Below are 17,169 nucleotides of genomic sequence, written 5' to 3' on the forward strand. Positions count from 1 at the left end.
CCCATTACCCCCCACCCCCATCCTGTTTTTTCCACAGTTCCTATCTGATTACCCTAGGTGCATGAAGGACATCAGGGTGCAGGTGCAGCCCCATCGGGCACATCTTGCCAGAAGAATCTGATCTTGCATGCAGAGGATGTATATGCACCAAGAGTGGAATTCATGCGGAGAGTCATTTGAACTCACAAGTACACATAAATGAAGAATCACAGCAGCAAATACCTACTGAGACAAGCTGGAACAGTATTGGAAGTGCTGTTCTTGCAGGAATTCTGTTACTTTCCAGAGTCAGAAAGGAACTAAACTTGCAACAATGTAGGTGTTAGGAATTGGTGAGGCAGAACATTTTACTATCTCAGACATTTAAAAAATGAGTATTATGAGTTCCTTATGAATCATACAGTTGAAATATAGACAGAAGAATAAGTAAAAGTGGTATTATTATAGGAAGGCAGCTTTGTAGACCTGAATGTAAATTACTGCATATTAGTATTTCTATAAAAGACATTTTTTAGTGGGTGGGGAGGGTGTTAAAAAAAAGTCAAAGTACATTACCGGTGAGATTGTACTTGTGCCCTCTACAACTGGCTGACAAGCTTCTGCCACAGCTCGAACATGGCCAAAGCCAATTGCTGTTAGCAACAATTTGGCTATTTTTAGAGCATTAAGGTAGGCTCCCCTTCGAGTTTCCATATCTGCATTTGGCAGGAAATTATTTCTAGTCAACATGCTCAATACAAGAGGCAAACCTCCACTTTTTAAGAAGTTATATTGGAAGTCACTGGCATCTTCTCCCAGAGGTGCACTGGCAGGCATTAACAAGGCATAGACTACCTGCAAGAAAGAAATAAAACACGTTAGCAAACACACTCGATAAACTTTTTATTAACACATACACCAAAAAATGGAAGTACACAGAAGTACATTTTATACAATGCTTTGATATTTCTCCCCATGCACGCCTCCCACACTTTGCCGCTTTGACAGATATTTTGAATCTTTTTAGTTTTACACCAGAATTTGACCCTGTTCTTCAACTCCACCATAGAAAATGTAACCTAAATGCCAAAAAGAGTTTTAAAATATAAAAGTTTTTTTTTAATTTATTTTTTAAAGAAAAACATTACAAACCTCTGTTAGATATAGCACTTGTGAGGCAGAAGGGCCAAAGAAAAGAGAGTCGAGGGATGGACTAAGGCTGCTTTCACCAAGTTTTGCATGGTCTAAGCAAATAGCTCTTAGTTTCTCTACTGTAGTGTTATCTGCAATAAAAACACAATTTCTAAACATTACTGCCATAGTTACCTAAAAACAAGTCACTACAATTAATAATTAATACCCATCAACTTGAGAAACTTCAAAGGACATCAGATAAGAAAAGATGCAGGAATTGTAACTGACACACAAATTCAGATTCTTCAGAGGTACTGTGTTATATTTATTACCGACAGCACTTAGAGACTCCTCCTATACAGTATAAAAGGATAAATGGACACGGCAATATACAAAAACCTGTAGGAGAACACTTCAACCTCCCTGGACACACAATAGCAGATTTAAAGGTAGCCATCCTGCAGCAAAAAAACTTCAGGACCAGACTTCAAAGAGAAACTGCTCAGCTCCAGTTCATCTGCAAATTTGACACCATCAGCTCAGGATTAAACAAAGACTGTGAATGGCTAGCCAACTACAAAAGCAGTTTCTCCTCCCTGAGTTTTCACAACTCAACTGCTAGAAGGGGGCCTCATCCTCCCTGATTGAACTAACTTCGTTATCTGTAGCCTGCTTCTTGCTTATATATATATATATATATATATATACACACACACACCCACACCCCTGCTCCTGGAAATTTCCACTACATGCATCCGACGAAGTGGGTATTCACCCACGAAAGCTCATGCTCCAATACGTCTGTTAGTCTATAAGGTGCCACAGGACTCTTCGCTGCTTTTACAGATCCAGACTAACACGGCTACCCCCCTGATACTCCTATACAGTAGTAAGTGTTGCAAAATAATTTCAATTTTAACACCTTTCCCCATTTTCAAAGCTAAACAGGCACGGACATCTAAAAAACTATTTTAAAAATATTTAACTTTATATTATGGACAAGATATAGCAATACAGGAAATAAATGAACGTACTCTCACGACTACCATACACTAAATTAGTAGGAGGAAGGATTTCAGGAAGGATTCCATTTCCAGAAAACGGATGAGACATAACCTCAAAATATAAAAAGATTAAAATTATATTCTGACCTGGTGGCATAAGTTTCATAAGGACACGTGCTCCATCTCTAAGAGGTGGCATATTTAGGCTGCTGCCTAAGTCTGCAACTTGCCAAAGAAATGAGATGTATCTAGGATGCAGTGACATGATCTAAAACAAAAATAAAAACTTGTCATGCTATTTCAGCAACTGAAACAATTTGTGCTAATATTTACAATGTGTCATTTTTTAACTTCATAAGATTTTTGGACCAATACATATACTTACCACTCCAGGCAAACAGCTTTCAACTTCTGGATTTGGACCATCACTGTAGTGATTGCCATGGTTGCCCGGAGAGCCAGTTGAAGAGTCAGAAGAACTATCAGGGCTTGAAGGCATATTGGAACTTATTTGCGTAAGCTTGGCTGTAATTAGCTGAAAAATAAATTTGTAGAAGATTAATATACTTTAATAAGTATTAGATATGAAAACTATAAACTTTAGAACTTCTTATACTAAATGAGCTACTAATACAATATTTCACTAAGTTAGAATGGATCATTTGAAATAAAGTATGCAGTATTAGTGTTTGTCCCAGGATATTAGAGAGACAATATTTGTTGTGTCTTGTTGGTGAGAGAGACAAGCTTTCAAGCTTACACAGAGCTATTCTTCAGGTCTTGCAAACGTACTCAAGACTCTCACAGCTAAAAATACAACGTGAAACACATTGTTCAGCCTATGTAGCAACACATTTCAAGAGACCACTCAAGGTGAAGTGGCCCATTAATACCTCTCCAGTCACTGGTGTGCGAGAAGCTGGGGAACTTTGGGGGAACAGTGGGTTATAGATTGTTGTAATAATCCATAACATAATGGTTTATAATTATAATTGTAATAAGCCTTAATTCTTGAGTACTTTTCCCGTATCTGAAGAAGAGCTCTATGTAAGCTAGAAAACTTGTCTCTTAACAAAAGAAGTTGGTCCAATTGAAGATATTACTTGCCTCTCACATTTCTAATGATACTCCTGCTCTCATTCCCCCCCCCCCCAAATAATTATAGAAGTGGAGTAATATTAACTAATTGACTAAAGTAAAAGCACTCACCGTTTTATCTTTAAGATTTAATTGTCCAATTAACTTCCTATCATCTGCAGGATCTACCAGCTCACCACCAATAAACAGTTCTACTTTTGTATGTGCACTGTTGGCTTTAATACGATTCAGAATACAACGCCGTACAGAACCAATTGTGTCATTTGTGTGAGACCAAATATCCAAGTCTTCTACCTGTCGACCTTGGTTTGGAAATCGAACCACCAGTGTGATATGCTTACCACGAAAAGCTCTGCAAAACAAATGGAGAGCACATGCTAAATAAAGTCATCGTTGCCGGCATAAAACAAGTACAACAAAAGTGGTTATTTTTCATGCAGTCATTTGTACTGCAACTATTACAGAATGATTTTCTGTAAGTCTGTTGGAAAGTGCAAGCATATGACTATTTCGCACATGCATTGTTGCATGTAAACTGAATATCCATACAGCCACAAGTCAGAGTGGAAAGTGCACACCCACAAACTTACTGAACAATCAGTTCTACACTTGCGTTCTGAACACACAGAATTTGAAGTAAACCTAAAGTAATTGTGTAGTTCACATTCTGGTTCTCTCTTCACTGTTCGCAATTCTCTGTTCAAATCTTGGAAATACAATTTCAGTCCTATTGGCTTATTCTATCCAGTTTAGCACTTATATTTTATTGTTTCTGCAGCATAAAAGTCAACATGAATTTGCCTTCTTTAATTCCTTGTTGTAATTACTGAATGCTATTAGTATATTAACTAACTTTTGCTCCCACTACTGTAGCAGCATTTCAAACATATGGCAAGGTCATGAGGTTTTAAAATTTCTTGGCAGCAATGGTGAATAGAAATTTTTTTTTTTTTTTTAGTAAACTCAGAACATTCTCACCAGATAATTAAGAAGGATTTTCATAGTGTGTTATCTTTAGGAACCTCAATTTATCCTTTACTTCTTTCTCAGAATTTCTTGCCTAGTTTGTTAATTATTTAAATAAATCTGGAGTGGTTAGTAGTTAGTCGTCCCTCCTACTTTGCTCTGCTTGTGACAATTATTTCAACAGCAACAGACTGAATGCACCAACACAAGACTACTGACTATATGATAGAACTAGAAAAATTAGGATTTGAGAAAACCTTTTACTCAAGCACAAACGTCTAAAAATAATATCAAAGTGGACATGGAAAATTGGCTTCTTATAGAAGTGGAAGGGACCGCGAGAGGTCTTCTAGTCCAGTCCCCTGCACTCAAGGCAGGACTAAGTATTATCTAGACCAGTGGTCCCCAAACTTTCCCCATCATTCCCCAAGTCTTATCCATGAGGGAACCTGTCCGCACCCCTACCAGAAATCGTAGTCGGAAGGCATGGCTGGCGCTGCAGTCAGGAGCCGGGACCAGAGCTGCAGTAAGGGCAGGGAGCGGGACTGCAGTTGGAAGCTGGGGAGTGTGATGCCTCTGGCCCAAGCACAGCTGGGGCTTGGACCAGATCTGGGGGCAGAGGGGGCTGGGTGACGCTCCCGCTCCCACCCCCACCCCCACCCCTTGGGGGCTGGCCCAGGCCCTGCCACACTCCCCCAAATGTTCCTGTGCGCCCCTCTAGGGCGGTGTGCCCCACAGTTTGGGGACTGCTGATCTAGACCACCCCTGACAGGTGTTTGTCTAACCTGCTCTTTAAAAAAAGATCTCCAATGACACAGATTCCACAACCTCCCTAGGCAATTGATACCACTGCTTAACTACCCTGACAGTTAGGAAGTTTTTCCTAACGTCTAACTTAAACTGCCCTTGCTGTAATTTAAGCCCACTGCTTCTTGTCCTGTCCTCAAAGGTTAAAGAGAACATTTTTTCTCCCTCCTTGTAGCAACCTTTGATGTACTAGAAACTTATGTCCCCTCTCAGTCTTCTCTTCTCTAGACTAAACAAACCCAATTTTTTCTAATCTTCCCTCATAGGTCATGTTTTCTAGATCTTTAATCATTTTTGTTGCTCTTCTCTGGACTTTCTCCAATTTGTCCACATCTTTCCTGAAATGTGGCATCCAGAACTGGGCACAACACTCCAGTTGAGGCCTAATCAGCATGGAGGAGAGCAGAAGAACTGCTCCACCATGATGGCTCCCAGTTTGCTGACCTTCCTGGCCGAAATCATGGCTACTAGAAATGCCACTTCCATAGATAGGACATGGAACATGTCGCTAAGGGTTCAAATGGAGATCTAATAAGCTTTGACATCATGAGGTTCAGACCCTATAGAGGTGTGGGTTTAGTGACTGTCGGAGAGGCATCAATGAAGCCCTTCATGAACCGTGTTGTAGCTGGTTAAGTAAAGACAGACTGTCTATTGGGGGGGAAGAAGCTACTAATAGTTGCTAGGTGGATCTATAATGAGCTGATTGATAGACCAGACCATTTTTCAAAAAACACCACACACACACACACACACACACACACACACACGTAAGAGACAAGAACTATCAGGACAAAGCTTAAAGGGACTGGAAGAGACTGATTGTGCTGCACCCAGGTTGATGAGTGTTTCCATTTAGCCAGATAACAGGATCTGCTCTATTCTTTCCTAACTCTGGGTAAGAATAGCCTGGACCGCCAAATAAGAGTGATTTACCTCTAACACCCACCCAAACATGAGGCTGTGAGGTAGAGACAACCCTGGTTGGGGTGTCTAACCCTTCCTTTGTCCTGCATCAGGAATTCTGGGAAGGGGTGGATCTTGATTGGAGACACTGACAAGCTCGGGGAACCAAAGCTGCTCGGGCCAGTAGAGCAGTAGGAGAAGGACATTGGCCCTGTCGTAACGTATCTTTCTCAGCACTTGCGGAAACAGGGATGGGAGGAAAGGCATATCTGAAACCGCTCATCCATGACAGTAGAAGCACGTCACCTTGGGAGTCATGACCTATGGCTCCTCTGGAATAATATAGGGGTAGTTTCTTGTTTGTTTGTTACACAGAAAGGTCCCATATAGATGTGCCCCGAAGCATGAAGATGTCTGTCAGAACAGAGTCACAGACTTCCCACCTGTGGCCTGCTGGGAAATGTCTGGAGTAAAGTTGCCTGCTAAGGAGTTGTGGATACCAGAGAAGTATGCTGCCTGGATGGTGGTGATGTGCCTGATGTACAAGCTCCAAAGCCTGACTACCTCCAGACAAAGTGAGAGAGATCTCACTTGTTGTTTGTTTATGTAGACCATAGTGGTGATATTGTCTGACACTACTTGGATGTGGAGGTAGCGAATGAGCGGAAGGAAGGCCTTGCACACAAGGTGAACTGCCCGCTGCTCCAGGATGTTGATATGTAGTCTGGCCTCCTGCCTGGTCCATGTGACTTGTGCAGTGTTAGAATAGTGGCACTAGGAGCAAGTGGAAACAGTCATCTTGGAGTTGATGCAGTCTTTCTTGGGAAAGTAGACCGAACTGAGCTAGGCCTGCAGGCAACATAGATGAAGCCTGGCAAAGGATGGTACATAAGTACACATTGCCATACAATCTAGCAGCAATAGGCACATCCACACTGTAATCCTTGTTCTGTGGGAAATCAAAGTAATTAGGTCGTGCATCATCTGAAACCCTTCTGCAGGGAAGGCTCTTACGTAAACAGAGCCCAACACTGCCCCGATAAAGTTTGTCCTGGGGGGGGAGGGGGAGGAAGAGAGAAATAGACTTCTCTCTGTTCACCCAAACCCTCAGGGCTGTGAGGCTTTGAATGAGGTATTAAATAGCCAACCTGACCTCCTGTCAAGAGCAACCTACAAGGAGCTAGCTGTCGAGATATGGAAAAACTGTGTGGCCCTGACTTCTCATCTAGGCCACCACCAGAGAACTCTTCTGTAAACTCTCTGGGTGCTGTTGCTACTCCAAAGATGAGGACCTGGAACTGGAAGTACCCCTGGCCTGTGATAAACCATAGGACCCTGTGGGAGGTCTATATGAAAATATGCATCCTTCACATATAGAGAGCCACAAACCACATTCCTTCTTGAAGAGAGGAGGTTATTGATGCCAACCTGACCATCCTGAATTTCATCTTCCGAGTGAAGACGTGGAGTTGCCAATGATCCCGAATGGGTCTTCATCCTCATTCTTTTTTGGGGACTAGAAAATAAAACTCTCTTCCTTGATATTAAGGATCTATTCCCCCTCAGTGTAACTCTGCTTCCTGTTGAAGAATTGCCTCATGAGAGTGGTCCATGAAGGGCAATACGGAAGGGAAGGAGATGAACTCTATGGACTATCCCTGATGGATAATTTCCAAGACCCTACCGTCAATCACAATTAACTCCCAGTTGCGGGCAAACAGAATGAGACGGCCTCAAAAGGTGTCAGAAGGAGAGGCACGTGGCATCAGAGACGGTGAGCGGGTCTTGACTAAAATATCAAAAATAGGTCCTAAACACAGACTGGGAATGGGGCAGTCATGGTAATTGGCAATGCGAAATTGCAAGCCCAGAGAGAAGACCTTTCTCTCCAGGAAGTCCAATCTCTTGGAGCCATTTTCTGATGGGGTGGTCCTTCAGTATTGAGACATGTTACAGGCTGCTATGGAATGTATCACCAGGAAGTTGGGAGCAAGGTGGAAGAACAGGAATTCAGCTCCCTTTGCTGGAACAAAACAACACTTCTGAGACATCTTTGGTCTGGTACACCCCAATGTTTTACGCACACACACCTATCTTGCCAATTCCAATGACCTTGTTAACTGGATGCAGAATGTCCAATAGTTGGTGATGTGGGTCTTGGATTTCCTCCAGAGATATCTGGACATCACTAGCCATTCTTCAAAGTAAGTGCTGGTATTGTCTGTGGCAGTTTGGTAGGGATGAGGAAGAAGAAGAGACTGCCTCATCTGGGGAAGAAGAGGAGATTCCTGTCATAATCTGTGGTTCTGGTTCAACATCATCCTCCTCCTCATGCACCAGCGGAACTGATGGTTGGCGCAAGGGAGAGGAGTGGAAAGACTCCTGTGTGGGTCCCAGACATCCATACAGAGATCCCATGATCCCCAACAGGGCCAGAAAGAGGAGACAACAATTTGAGGGGGGGACCATTGCATGTGGAACTATCAGTCCCTAGGGAGGTCATGTTCATACAGGTAGCGACCATAAGTCCTGCATTGCCTGTCTGGGTTTGGTTCTCACTGCGAAGGAGGGACTGGTTCATTAGATTTGTTCGAATCCAAACACTGCTCCTGCTGTAATGACAGAGCCATCAGCACCAGGGCAAGCCTGCCTGATGGTTGTAAGTGGGATGGTTCCTGGGATGCCAAAGCAATATCGTCTTCTGGTGTAGTAACGTCCCTCAGGAGCACTGGTCCAGAGGAGACTGCAGGTAGTAGAGAAATATATCCTCCCGTGCTGTATAGGTCTCTGTGCACCCTGATCCATGGGGAGTTCTGATGGTTGACACGGATAGCATGGTGCATCCATATTTCTAGTCCCCATTGGGACATGTCAGTAGCACAGAGTCTGGAGCTGCACTTGTGGACAGGATCGGTGGATAACAGCCATTGTTCCTCAGTCACTGACAAAAAACGGTTACTCGCCTTCTCGTAACTGTTCTTCCATATGTGTTGTTCATGTCAATTCCAATCAGGTTTGTGCACGCCACATGCATGCCAGCCGGAAGATTTTTCCCTTAGCAACTTCCGTAGGGTCGGCCTGGGTGCCCCCTGGAGTTGCCCCTTCCTGGCGCCCAATATAGAGCCCTGCCAACCCCCCACCCTCTTATAGTTCCTTCTTACCACTGGTGATGGCTAGCTGGAACAAACTGTTGCTCTTGCTTTGCAAGTGTGTTTGGGCAGTGTCCACTCTTCGTGTTTATAGCTTCTAGTTTTAGCTAGTTAATAGTCCCCAGGGTTCAAGCTCCGTGAGGACTGTGGAACGTTTATGCCTAAGTGACCCCCACACTTCCTCTCAGCGGTGCCTCGGGGAGAGCCACCAGAAGGAGAAGTGCAGAATTTGCAACGGGTTCCGCCCTAGGACCTTCCAGGACCGAGGTCAAAGATCCTTCTTCCTACACACCTCAATGGGCTCGGGAAGGAGTCTCTCTTATGGACAGTCTTTGACCCCATGAAAATGTCCCTTATTCTCATAGGAAGCCCTCGTGGAAGAGTCTTTGGGCGGAGACACCCATGGCTCTGCTCCTGCTCAGAAGGGCGGGCACTGCTTGTTTGGTGAGGACACACACGTATGGGATGTGTGTCTTCCTGGCCCAGATAGGAGAGAGGCTTCATAGCCTTCTCCATTAAGTGTTTTCTCAGGCAAAGCTCACGACCTTTGCAAGTTCTTGGTGGAAATGAGCAATAAATACTGCTGAAATAACAGTCTCACCCAAACAGCAGTAGCAGCATTGGTGTTCATCACTGATGGAGAAGGGTCTAGGGCAGGAGATGCAGTTTTTGAAGCCCAGGAGTCTGGGCATAGTATCCAATCCGGGGAAACAAACTATACTAACTACACTAAGACTAACTGAACTAAGCTAAAGAACAATTTACAATCTTATTTACAGGTTTTCTGAAAGGCTGAAATAAGAGAGGACACTGGATTCTGACTCAGACCATGTGACAGCAAGTGAGAGGGCATCAACACACTGCTTCTCATACCCTCATTTGGGAGCATGAGGAGATCTACTGTGCATATGCAGGCCAATGTGTAGGGATATTAAAGAAGGTTTATATTAGACATGGTTTATATGAAAAATGACTTATTGTTAATTGATGCCTCATAACTAAAGGTTTATGTTAAAAGTAAATTTGTGATTCTAACCTGCAAGCCACCAGCTGTGTCTGTGTGAAGCCTGCTCAAAGAAATACTTTGTATAAAACTTGTTAAACATTAATTAACTCTAAGTAAGCCAAAACAGTAGCTGTTATAGTGTATAAATAGAGACCCCCCACCCTCTGTAAGTTTTCATCTCACTTTACCTTTGATTGTTAAAAGACAGGGAGTCTCACATAAATTGGTAACACCCCAAAAAGTAAAGAAACAGTGAAATAGATGTGATTAAGATAGAGAATGTATGTGACTGAATGGTTAGGGAGTTACCAGTCTGAAGAATTCAGTGTTGGCTGAAGAAGCTGTCAAGTGGGATCAACCAGATGACCCACCACACCTCAAAGGAAGGAAAAACAAGCATCTGACAGAATGGAGCCAGCCATCTGCTGATTGATTTAGCAACAGCAGAATGAGGCAACTCCTATGAACTAACATAGGGAAAAATCCCTATAAAACTGGACTCTAAAGACTGAGGACTTTGAGTCTATGGTTCTGCCGCCAGCCTCCAGGAGCATCAGATGCATCTGACACAGACTCGGCTCCATCCTCATGACCAAGATACCTGGCCAGTAACTTGGCATGAGCAACATCTAGGCTGGTAACTATAACATCTATACAGAACCTGAATGAATGATTGTGTGGATGAATATGTGTGTGTGTGTGTATAAGGAATAAGTAGTAATGGAAACAAGTAGGAAAACATTGTCTTTTGTTTTGTTATGGTATTTACAATAAATGTGGCATCTTTGCCTTATCCCTCTTAATAAGATCCTGCTGGTTTTTATTATATTGGTACAACAAATGGACACTGCTTATTAAAATCTCCGGACTCAAGCACATGGTATGCATGCGTATCGTGTGGAATACACATACAGGCCAGCACTTAAAACCAGAATACTTTTTTCTTCAATACAAAAATTGAATATTTTTGAAATAAAAGGAAATACAGTAAAAAAAATACTTTAATGACACTATATGTCAACTATAGGACCAAGTGCCAGAAATGCAAATTTAATTCTAGTTCTGTTAACCAATTAGCTCCTACCTGTATGTGGACGCCTATCTACCTCACAAAGGAATTGTGAAAGTTAGTTATTTAGAATGCCTTAGAAGTGCATTACATTAATTTAAAGGAAAGTTTTTGAAGGAAATTAAATGTTATTTGTTCAATAGCAGTTTGTAATATTCACTTAGGATAATTGCTACAGGATTTTTTTTTTAATACACTGGTAAAGGAAGTTAAATTAATTTTGAAACAAAAACATTTTCCACTGCTAAGATCATTTTAATGAAGATGAATCATAGTAGTTCTGAGTTCTTCACAAACCTTGACATAGGTAGAATTGTTCTCTCTTCATGGTAATCACTGTCACATTCATTTATATACTCCCTTAAAACAGTCAATACTCGCACCATTCGTATTGCTTCTTGCCTTGCACAATTAATACTGTCTTTATCTCCATCCAAAACACACAGTGTATCATAGGAGGCCTTCAAACGATCAAAGCAGGATTGAATGAAGTCTTCATGGATCACTACCTAATGTAATGTACAAGAGAAATTGGGACAAATTACAAAGCCACCTTTCAGCTGCAGAATCAAACAAACATGTGCTATAAAATCTTAATTGAAAACCGAATCTTTACTCAAGACTATTCACAACTTTGGTTTTCTCCACACTAACATTACAGTTGATAACTGAATCTAATACACTATACTTTTTTTTTTTAAATTATCAGTGCTAACTCTACAACGTGTGTGTGGGTGTGGGGGGTACAAACCTTGCCCCTCATCCCATCGACTTGAACCAAACAGCTGCAATGTAAGCAAAATGTAGCTCTGTGAAGGATACTAAATTGGGGCAGGTCTATACTTACCTGCCGGGTCAACGCGTAGCGTTCGACTTCTCGGAGTTCAAACTATCGCGTCTAATCTAGACGCGATAGTTCGAACTCCGAACGCGCTCCCGTCAACTCCGGAACTCCACCACCGCGAACGGCGGTGGCGGAGTCGACGGGGGAGCCGCGGACTTCGATCCCGCGGCGTCTGGACGGGTGAGTACTTTGAACTAAGGTAGTTCGACTTCAGCTACGCTATTCGCGTAGCTGAAGTCGCGTACCTTAGTTCGACCCCCCACCCTAGTGTAGACCAGGCCTTGGACTACTCTTTCATTTAGTTGCTGCTCACCACAGACTATAATATGGAATATTTACATATCCATCTGTCAGGTAGTACCTATATCTTTAGACTGTATTTTGCAGACTGCTGGTTTTGAGGACTTAAAAAAAAAGTGTCCTTAATGGAATAACTAAGGAAAGTGGAGTGTAGCAAGGGGTTGTGGGTTAAGAAGTACAACTAACATTAGATACAAGAAATTTGTTGGAGGTTATCTGAGGGCACAAAAGTCCTCAAAGCTTTGGGATTATGTTTTCAAATGTTTATACTTAAAACTACTGAATTCAAGAAAGGCACAGAAGATTTCTGTTATTGCACTTCCCTCCCTGGCTCAATGGTTGCAATATCCATGAGCAAGCTGGTAATAATACTGCCCAGTAGTACTATCTTGATAACAACAAAGGAGATTTCAGAAATCCCAATAGTTTATCCTTTCCCTGATCTTTCTAGAAACTTGCAAGTCCCTCTCACTTTCTAATGAACCATACTAACAGGCAGGTTGGAATCTTGAGAGAAAGGATTTGATTCTCCAGAGATTGGTTTAGATTGCTGGTTTCTGAGAGCTTTGCAATGCTCTCTTGTGTGAGAAGTAAAATGAATTCAAGGGTTGTATTAGCCACCATTGGCATGACCTAGCCCCAGCCAGTGAACACACTGAATAAAATATCACATACCTCAAATCCCAGCAGAATGCAAAATTAAGTATTTGGCATGAGCCACTGTTTTGCTAATGGAAATACAGACATAACTAACAAGTGCATTAAACTTTGGTGATTTCTCAAAAGCCAGCAATTTTAATCTTTAAACACTCTTAGTAGATGCCTAAATCTCTGCAAAAAGCTAAAAAGAACTAAAGGATAGGTTCATCAACATTAAAATCTATACATGGGCAAGAGCACATTCTCCAAGAGGCCATTCCATGGATGGAAACTGCCATATTTTCAAAACTTTAAGCTATCAAAATATCACAGTTGTAAAATTTTACAATAATCTTTATTCAATATTACATTCCACTCCATTTTTTTTTTTACCTGATTAACTTGTAACCTTGGACCAAGATTAGTATAGATCTCTTTAAGAAGATCTATTGCTCTGCTGGCAATGTCATCACTTCCCTGAATCACAACCTAAAGCAATAAAAAAGTATTAATGCATTTTAACTCTTTAGTATCCAGTTTAAAAAACAGAAGGACTACATATGAACATGGATAAAATATTTTTCATTCATCAGAACAAAAAACTAACTAGAGTATATAATTAAAGTACAATCACTGTAAATTATCTGTCTAACGTGACTCCAATCAAGATTACGATTCAATCAAATTAACTGCTTTAAAAGAATTCACCAGTATCTGCAAAAAACACATTATGCTTTGTAAAGTGACAGAATGGCGCATAAAATTTCCTTTAAATATCTCCATGCTACGTTTCTACTGCCACTAGTTCTAAAGACTATACATGCTTGTTGCATCATTACCAACAAAGTTTGAGACTCACAAAAACATTTATTTAGCTGCAATTAAATTTTAACCTTCCAATGGTCTACCGGTACTTACAAGTTTTGTGTTTATCTTAGTTAGGAGTTCTGGGCAATTAAGAAGTTATTTTGAATTAAACAATTTAATACCATTAAAGACCTCTCTCAACTCAAGATAATCTTTGCCACCATTTAAGATGAGGTTTAAAAATTTACTTCAGAACCTAGAAAAAGGAGTGTTGAACCTAATCTGAATATTTGAAAACTTACTGCTAGCCACTGGCCAGAATTAAAGCTGAAAAGCTGTCAAAAATTGGTGCCACAAAGTAGAAAGATAGTAGCTCCAGGCAGAAGGGCAGATCCAAGGAAGTTACTGCCCACAACTGACAGCTCTGAAGAGCGCTCCTGTTGCTTTTCCACTGGGCATCTCTCAATTGTTTGGATTACACTCTAGGTACTTCAAGTGCTTTACAAAATGAACCATTAATGCTGATGCTGTAGTGCAGCCATTATATACTAGACATCAAGGGTATTTGAGAAATGGAATGCTGAAAGTTGGAGTGGATAACACCAGTGTCCTCAATTTAATAACTATCATTGGATCATCAACTGGCACCTAGAAACCACCAACTTTGGACAAAAATTGATGTCTAATCTTTCATCGAAAAGACTGCATCTATCTGCAGTAGTGAGTATAAGCCCCATATTTAGTAAAAGGACTAAAACAATGATCACCTTGTTCAGAGATGAGAGCGCAATACCTATTTGTTACTTACACAATACTGCAATTAATTATATGAGCCAGTTTCTCAGATGCTCAAAATAAAGTTCGTTTCCATTTCCTGTTAACTAGAAACATATAAATCTTCTTCCCTAACCCCCAGATGCTACTGGCCATTTGGAGAAATGGTGATTTCATAAGTAAAATCACTGGTGAGTGAGAGCATAAGGTAAATGAACAACACAAGTCAAAGATATTTAAAAATTAAACAAATGGGTTTGGTTTTATGGTACAAGCAAAACCTTAATCTCACATGCACAGACATTACCAATACACAATTTTTTAATTCCTTTTTTTCTTTCTCTGTCATATTCTGAGTTCAAGGTTCAGCCCTGGGAAATAACTAACATAAGAGTATGAAGGGAAAATGGAAGAGCCAATTTCCATGTAGTTAGTTTGAAAAACACTTACGTTTTTGTAATTTAAGTCTACACAGATTCAGTTACAGTCTTAAATCATTTTTGTTTTTAACAAAAATGGAGCAGTAAGCCATTTGCATGTTTCCCCTTCTGTACTTACCCTCCAAAGGTAGTCTAATCCTATTAATTCCAAGTCATCCATCATATAGGCTCGTCTTTTCGCTACTAACTTCCCTTCTCGACAGTTCACAGCTTTGAAGAAACGTTCAAAACATTTCATTCCGTTTTCTGTTAACAGGGAAGGATCCAACTGAAGCACATTATTTTCAAAGAAGTCCTTATTAATGTCAGGATCTAAATCTGGTTCATCGCCCATTAGTTTGGAATACCACTTAAAACAGGCTTCACGATCACAAAGATAGACTGCATTTTCAGCTAAACACTTCCATATTTGCTTCGCCTGAGGGGCACAGAGCCACAGCTGACCATCCTTCAATAAAAATCTTGAGCAAAACAAAGACAATTAGTAACACTGACATCTTAAAATTGTAGAGACACTAAAATTTCAGTAAACAATATATATTTTTTATTTTCATATTATATGCTATGTATAACATATGTTATAGGCCTGATTCTGAAAACTTTTACTCACATGACCAGTCCTCACTCACATGAGTAGTCCCATTGTCTTCATTAGAGTAAAAGTTTGCAGGAGCAGGCCCCAGAATTCTAACTATGTAAGGAAACTAGATTAGACAAAAATATGCATTACCTATAAAGTACTGAACATGCTTTTATCTCTTTAAATACATTTAACTAAGGTTATTACTATACAAATGATGCATGACAAAAAAATCGGGTTTTCTTTCCATATTAAGCAAAACTACATTTAAACGACCATATTATTGCATTATTTAAACATTCTTAGCCCTCTTAATTCTGAGGATGCAACACAGTAAAATGAAAAATTACAATGGATTGAGTAATTGATATGAGATTGGAGGTAGGAAGTGAAAGTGGGAAATGGGCTCGTTGAAGTTTTAAATTTACTTTAATATTACAATAAATTGATAAACTTCTCTGAAATCTTTAGTGAAATTCTATAGTACTTCATTCACAGTCCAGAAAATAAGACAGAATTACTCTTCATGCATCCTTTAATTCCAAGAAAGGTCTTGGAGAAGTTTGTAATTTTACAGTACATCTGTGTGAAAGATAACCCTAATTCTTTTAAGAACATTTCAAGAAAATACACAGATTATATTCTTCAAGAAACAGTTATATATGGATCAAAGTAATATACTCTGATTGTATGTGAAAGAAATAAAGGACTAAAGTGTAACAAAATCGTTAGTGCAAATCATAAACCTTGTATTTATAGTATATTATGACATGCAATTATAAATTTTGCAATATTATTCAATTATATACATAACAAAATCATTGCCAAATTTCAAGAAAAAATATAATGTAACTATTAGAATATGAGAGAATGATAATTGTTTAAAGATTGGTGGCCAGGAGTTAGCCCCCAATTTTTGATAAAATAACTATTTAATAAGAGATTACTTACCTGTAACTGGAGGTTTTCTGAGACGAGTGGTCCCTCTCTGTATTCCTGTGAGGGTGGGTATATGGAGCCAGGGAATTTGAAAATAGTCATGTCTGTTATTCTGCACACGCGCCTTGCTTTGCCTCATGGTTTCATCTGAGGCAATAAAGGGTAATGTGGACCAACAGTGTCTCCAGTTCCTTCTGCACAACCAATCAAACAGATCCGCAGAGCAGGGAAGGAGAGTGAGAAGTGGAATACAGATAGGGACCACACATCTCAAAGAACCTCCAGTTACAGGTAAGTAACTGCCTCTTCTTTGAGTGATGGTCCCGGTTATATTCCACTGAGGGTGATTAACAAGCAGTATTTAATTCAGAAGAGGGTGCAAGAAAGAGGATGGAATGGTTGAACAGAGGACAACCATGCCGAATGAGACATCCATTGCAGAGTCCATAGTCCTGCACCAAGGTGTAGTGTGGTGTGAAGGTATGTACCAAATGCCACATGGCTGCCCTATATATGTGTGGAGGATGGCCATAGTCAATGCCTTGGCTCTTCTGAAATGGGCTCTCACCCCGAGGTGTGGAGGCAGTCCCAACAACTGATAGAACGTAATGACCCTGAAATCCCACCCACATGGAAATCCTTTGTGTGGAGATTGTCAGCCCGTAATCCTCTCAGCTATAGCTATAGAGAGTCTAGGGAACTTCCTGATTGGTCTTGTCCTCTGCAGG

General features: G+C 40.7%; 1 protein-coding gene across 2 annotated transcripts in view; it reads right to left on the minus strand.

Annotated features, from left to right (window-relative positions):
* USP9X (ubiquitin specific peptidase 9 X-linked) overlaps window positions 1-17,169 on the minus strand; it is a 227,155-nt gene that overhangs the window by 91,313 nt on the left and 118,673 nt on the right. For both annotated transcript variants that reach the window (XM_045002691.1, XM_045002690.1), the window contains exons 16-23: window positions 15,041-15,383; window positions 13,295-13,390; window positions 11,416-11,627; window positions 3,327-3,567; window positions 2,503-2,652; window positions 2,265-2,385; window positions 1,132-1,262; window positions 556-834 (exon numbers count right to left, since the gene is read on the minus strand). In XM_045002691.1, coding sequence (XP_044858626.1) covers window positions 556-834; window positions 1,132-1,262; window positions 2,265-2,385; window positions 2,503-2,652; window positions 3,327-3,567; window positions 11,416-11,627; window positions 13,295-13,390; window positions 15,041-15,383 — 1,573 coding nt within the window. The remainder of the gene's footprint in view (window positions 1-555; window positions 835-1,131; window positions 1,263-2,264; window positions 2,386-2,502; window positions 2,653-3,326; window positions 3,568-11,415; window positions 11,628-13,294; window positions 13,391-15,040; window positions 15,384-17,169) is intronic.

The sequence above is a fragment of the Mauremys mutica genome, chromosome 1, assembly GCF_020497125.1.
Source record: "Mauremys mutica isolate MM-2020 ecotype Southern chromosome 1, ASM2049712v1, whole genome shotgun sequence".
Taxonomy (NCBI): domain Eukaryota; kingdom Metazoa; phylum Chordata; order Testudines; family Geoemydidae; genus Mauremys; species Mauremys mutica.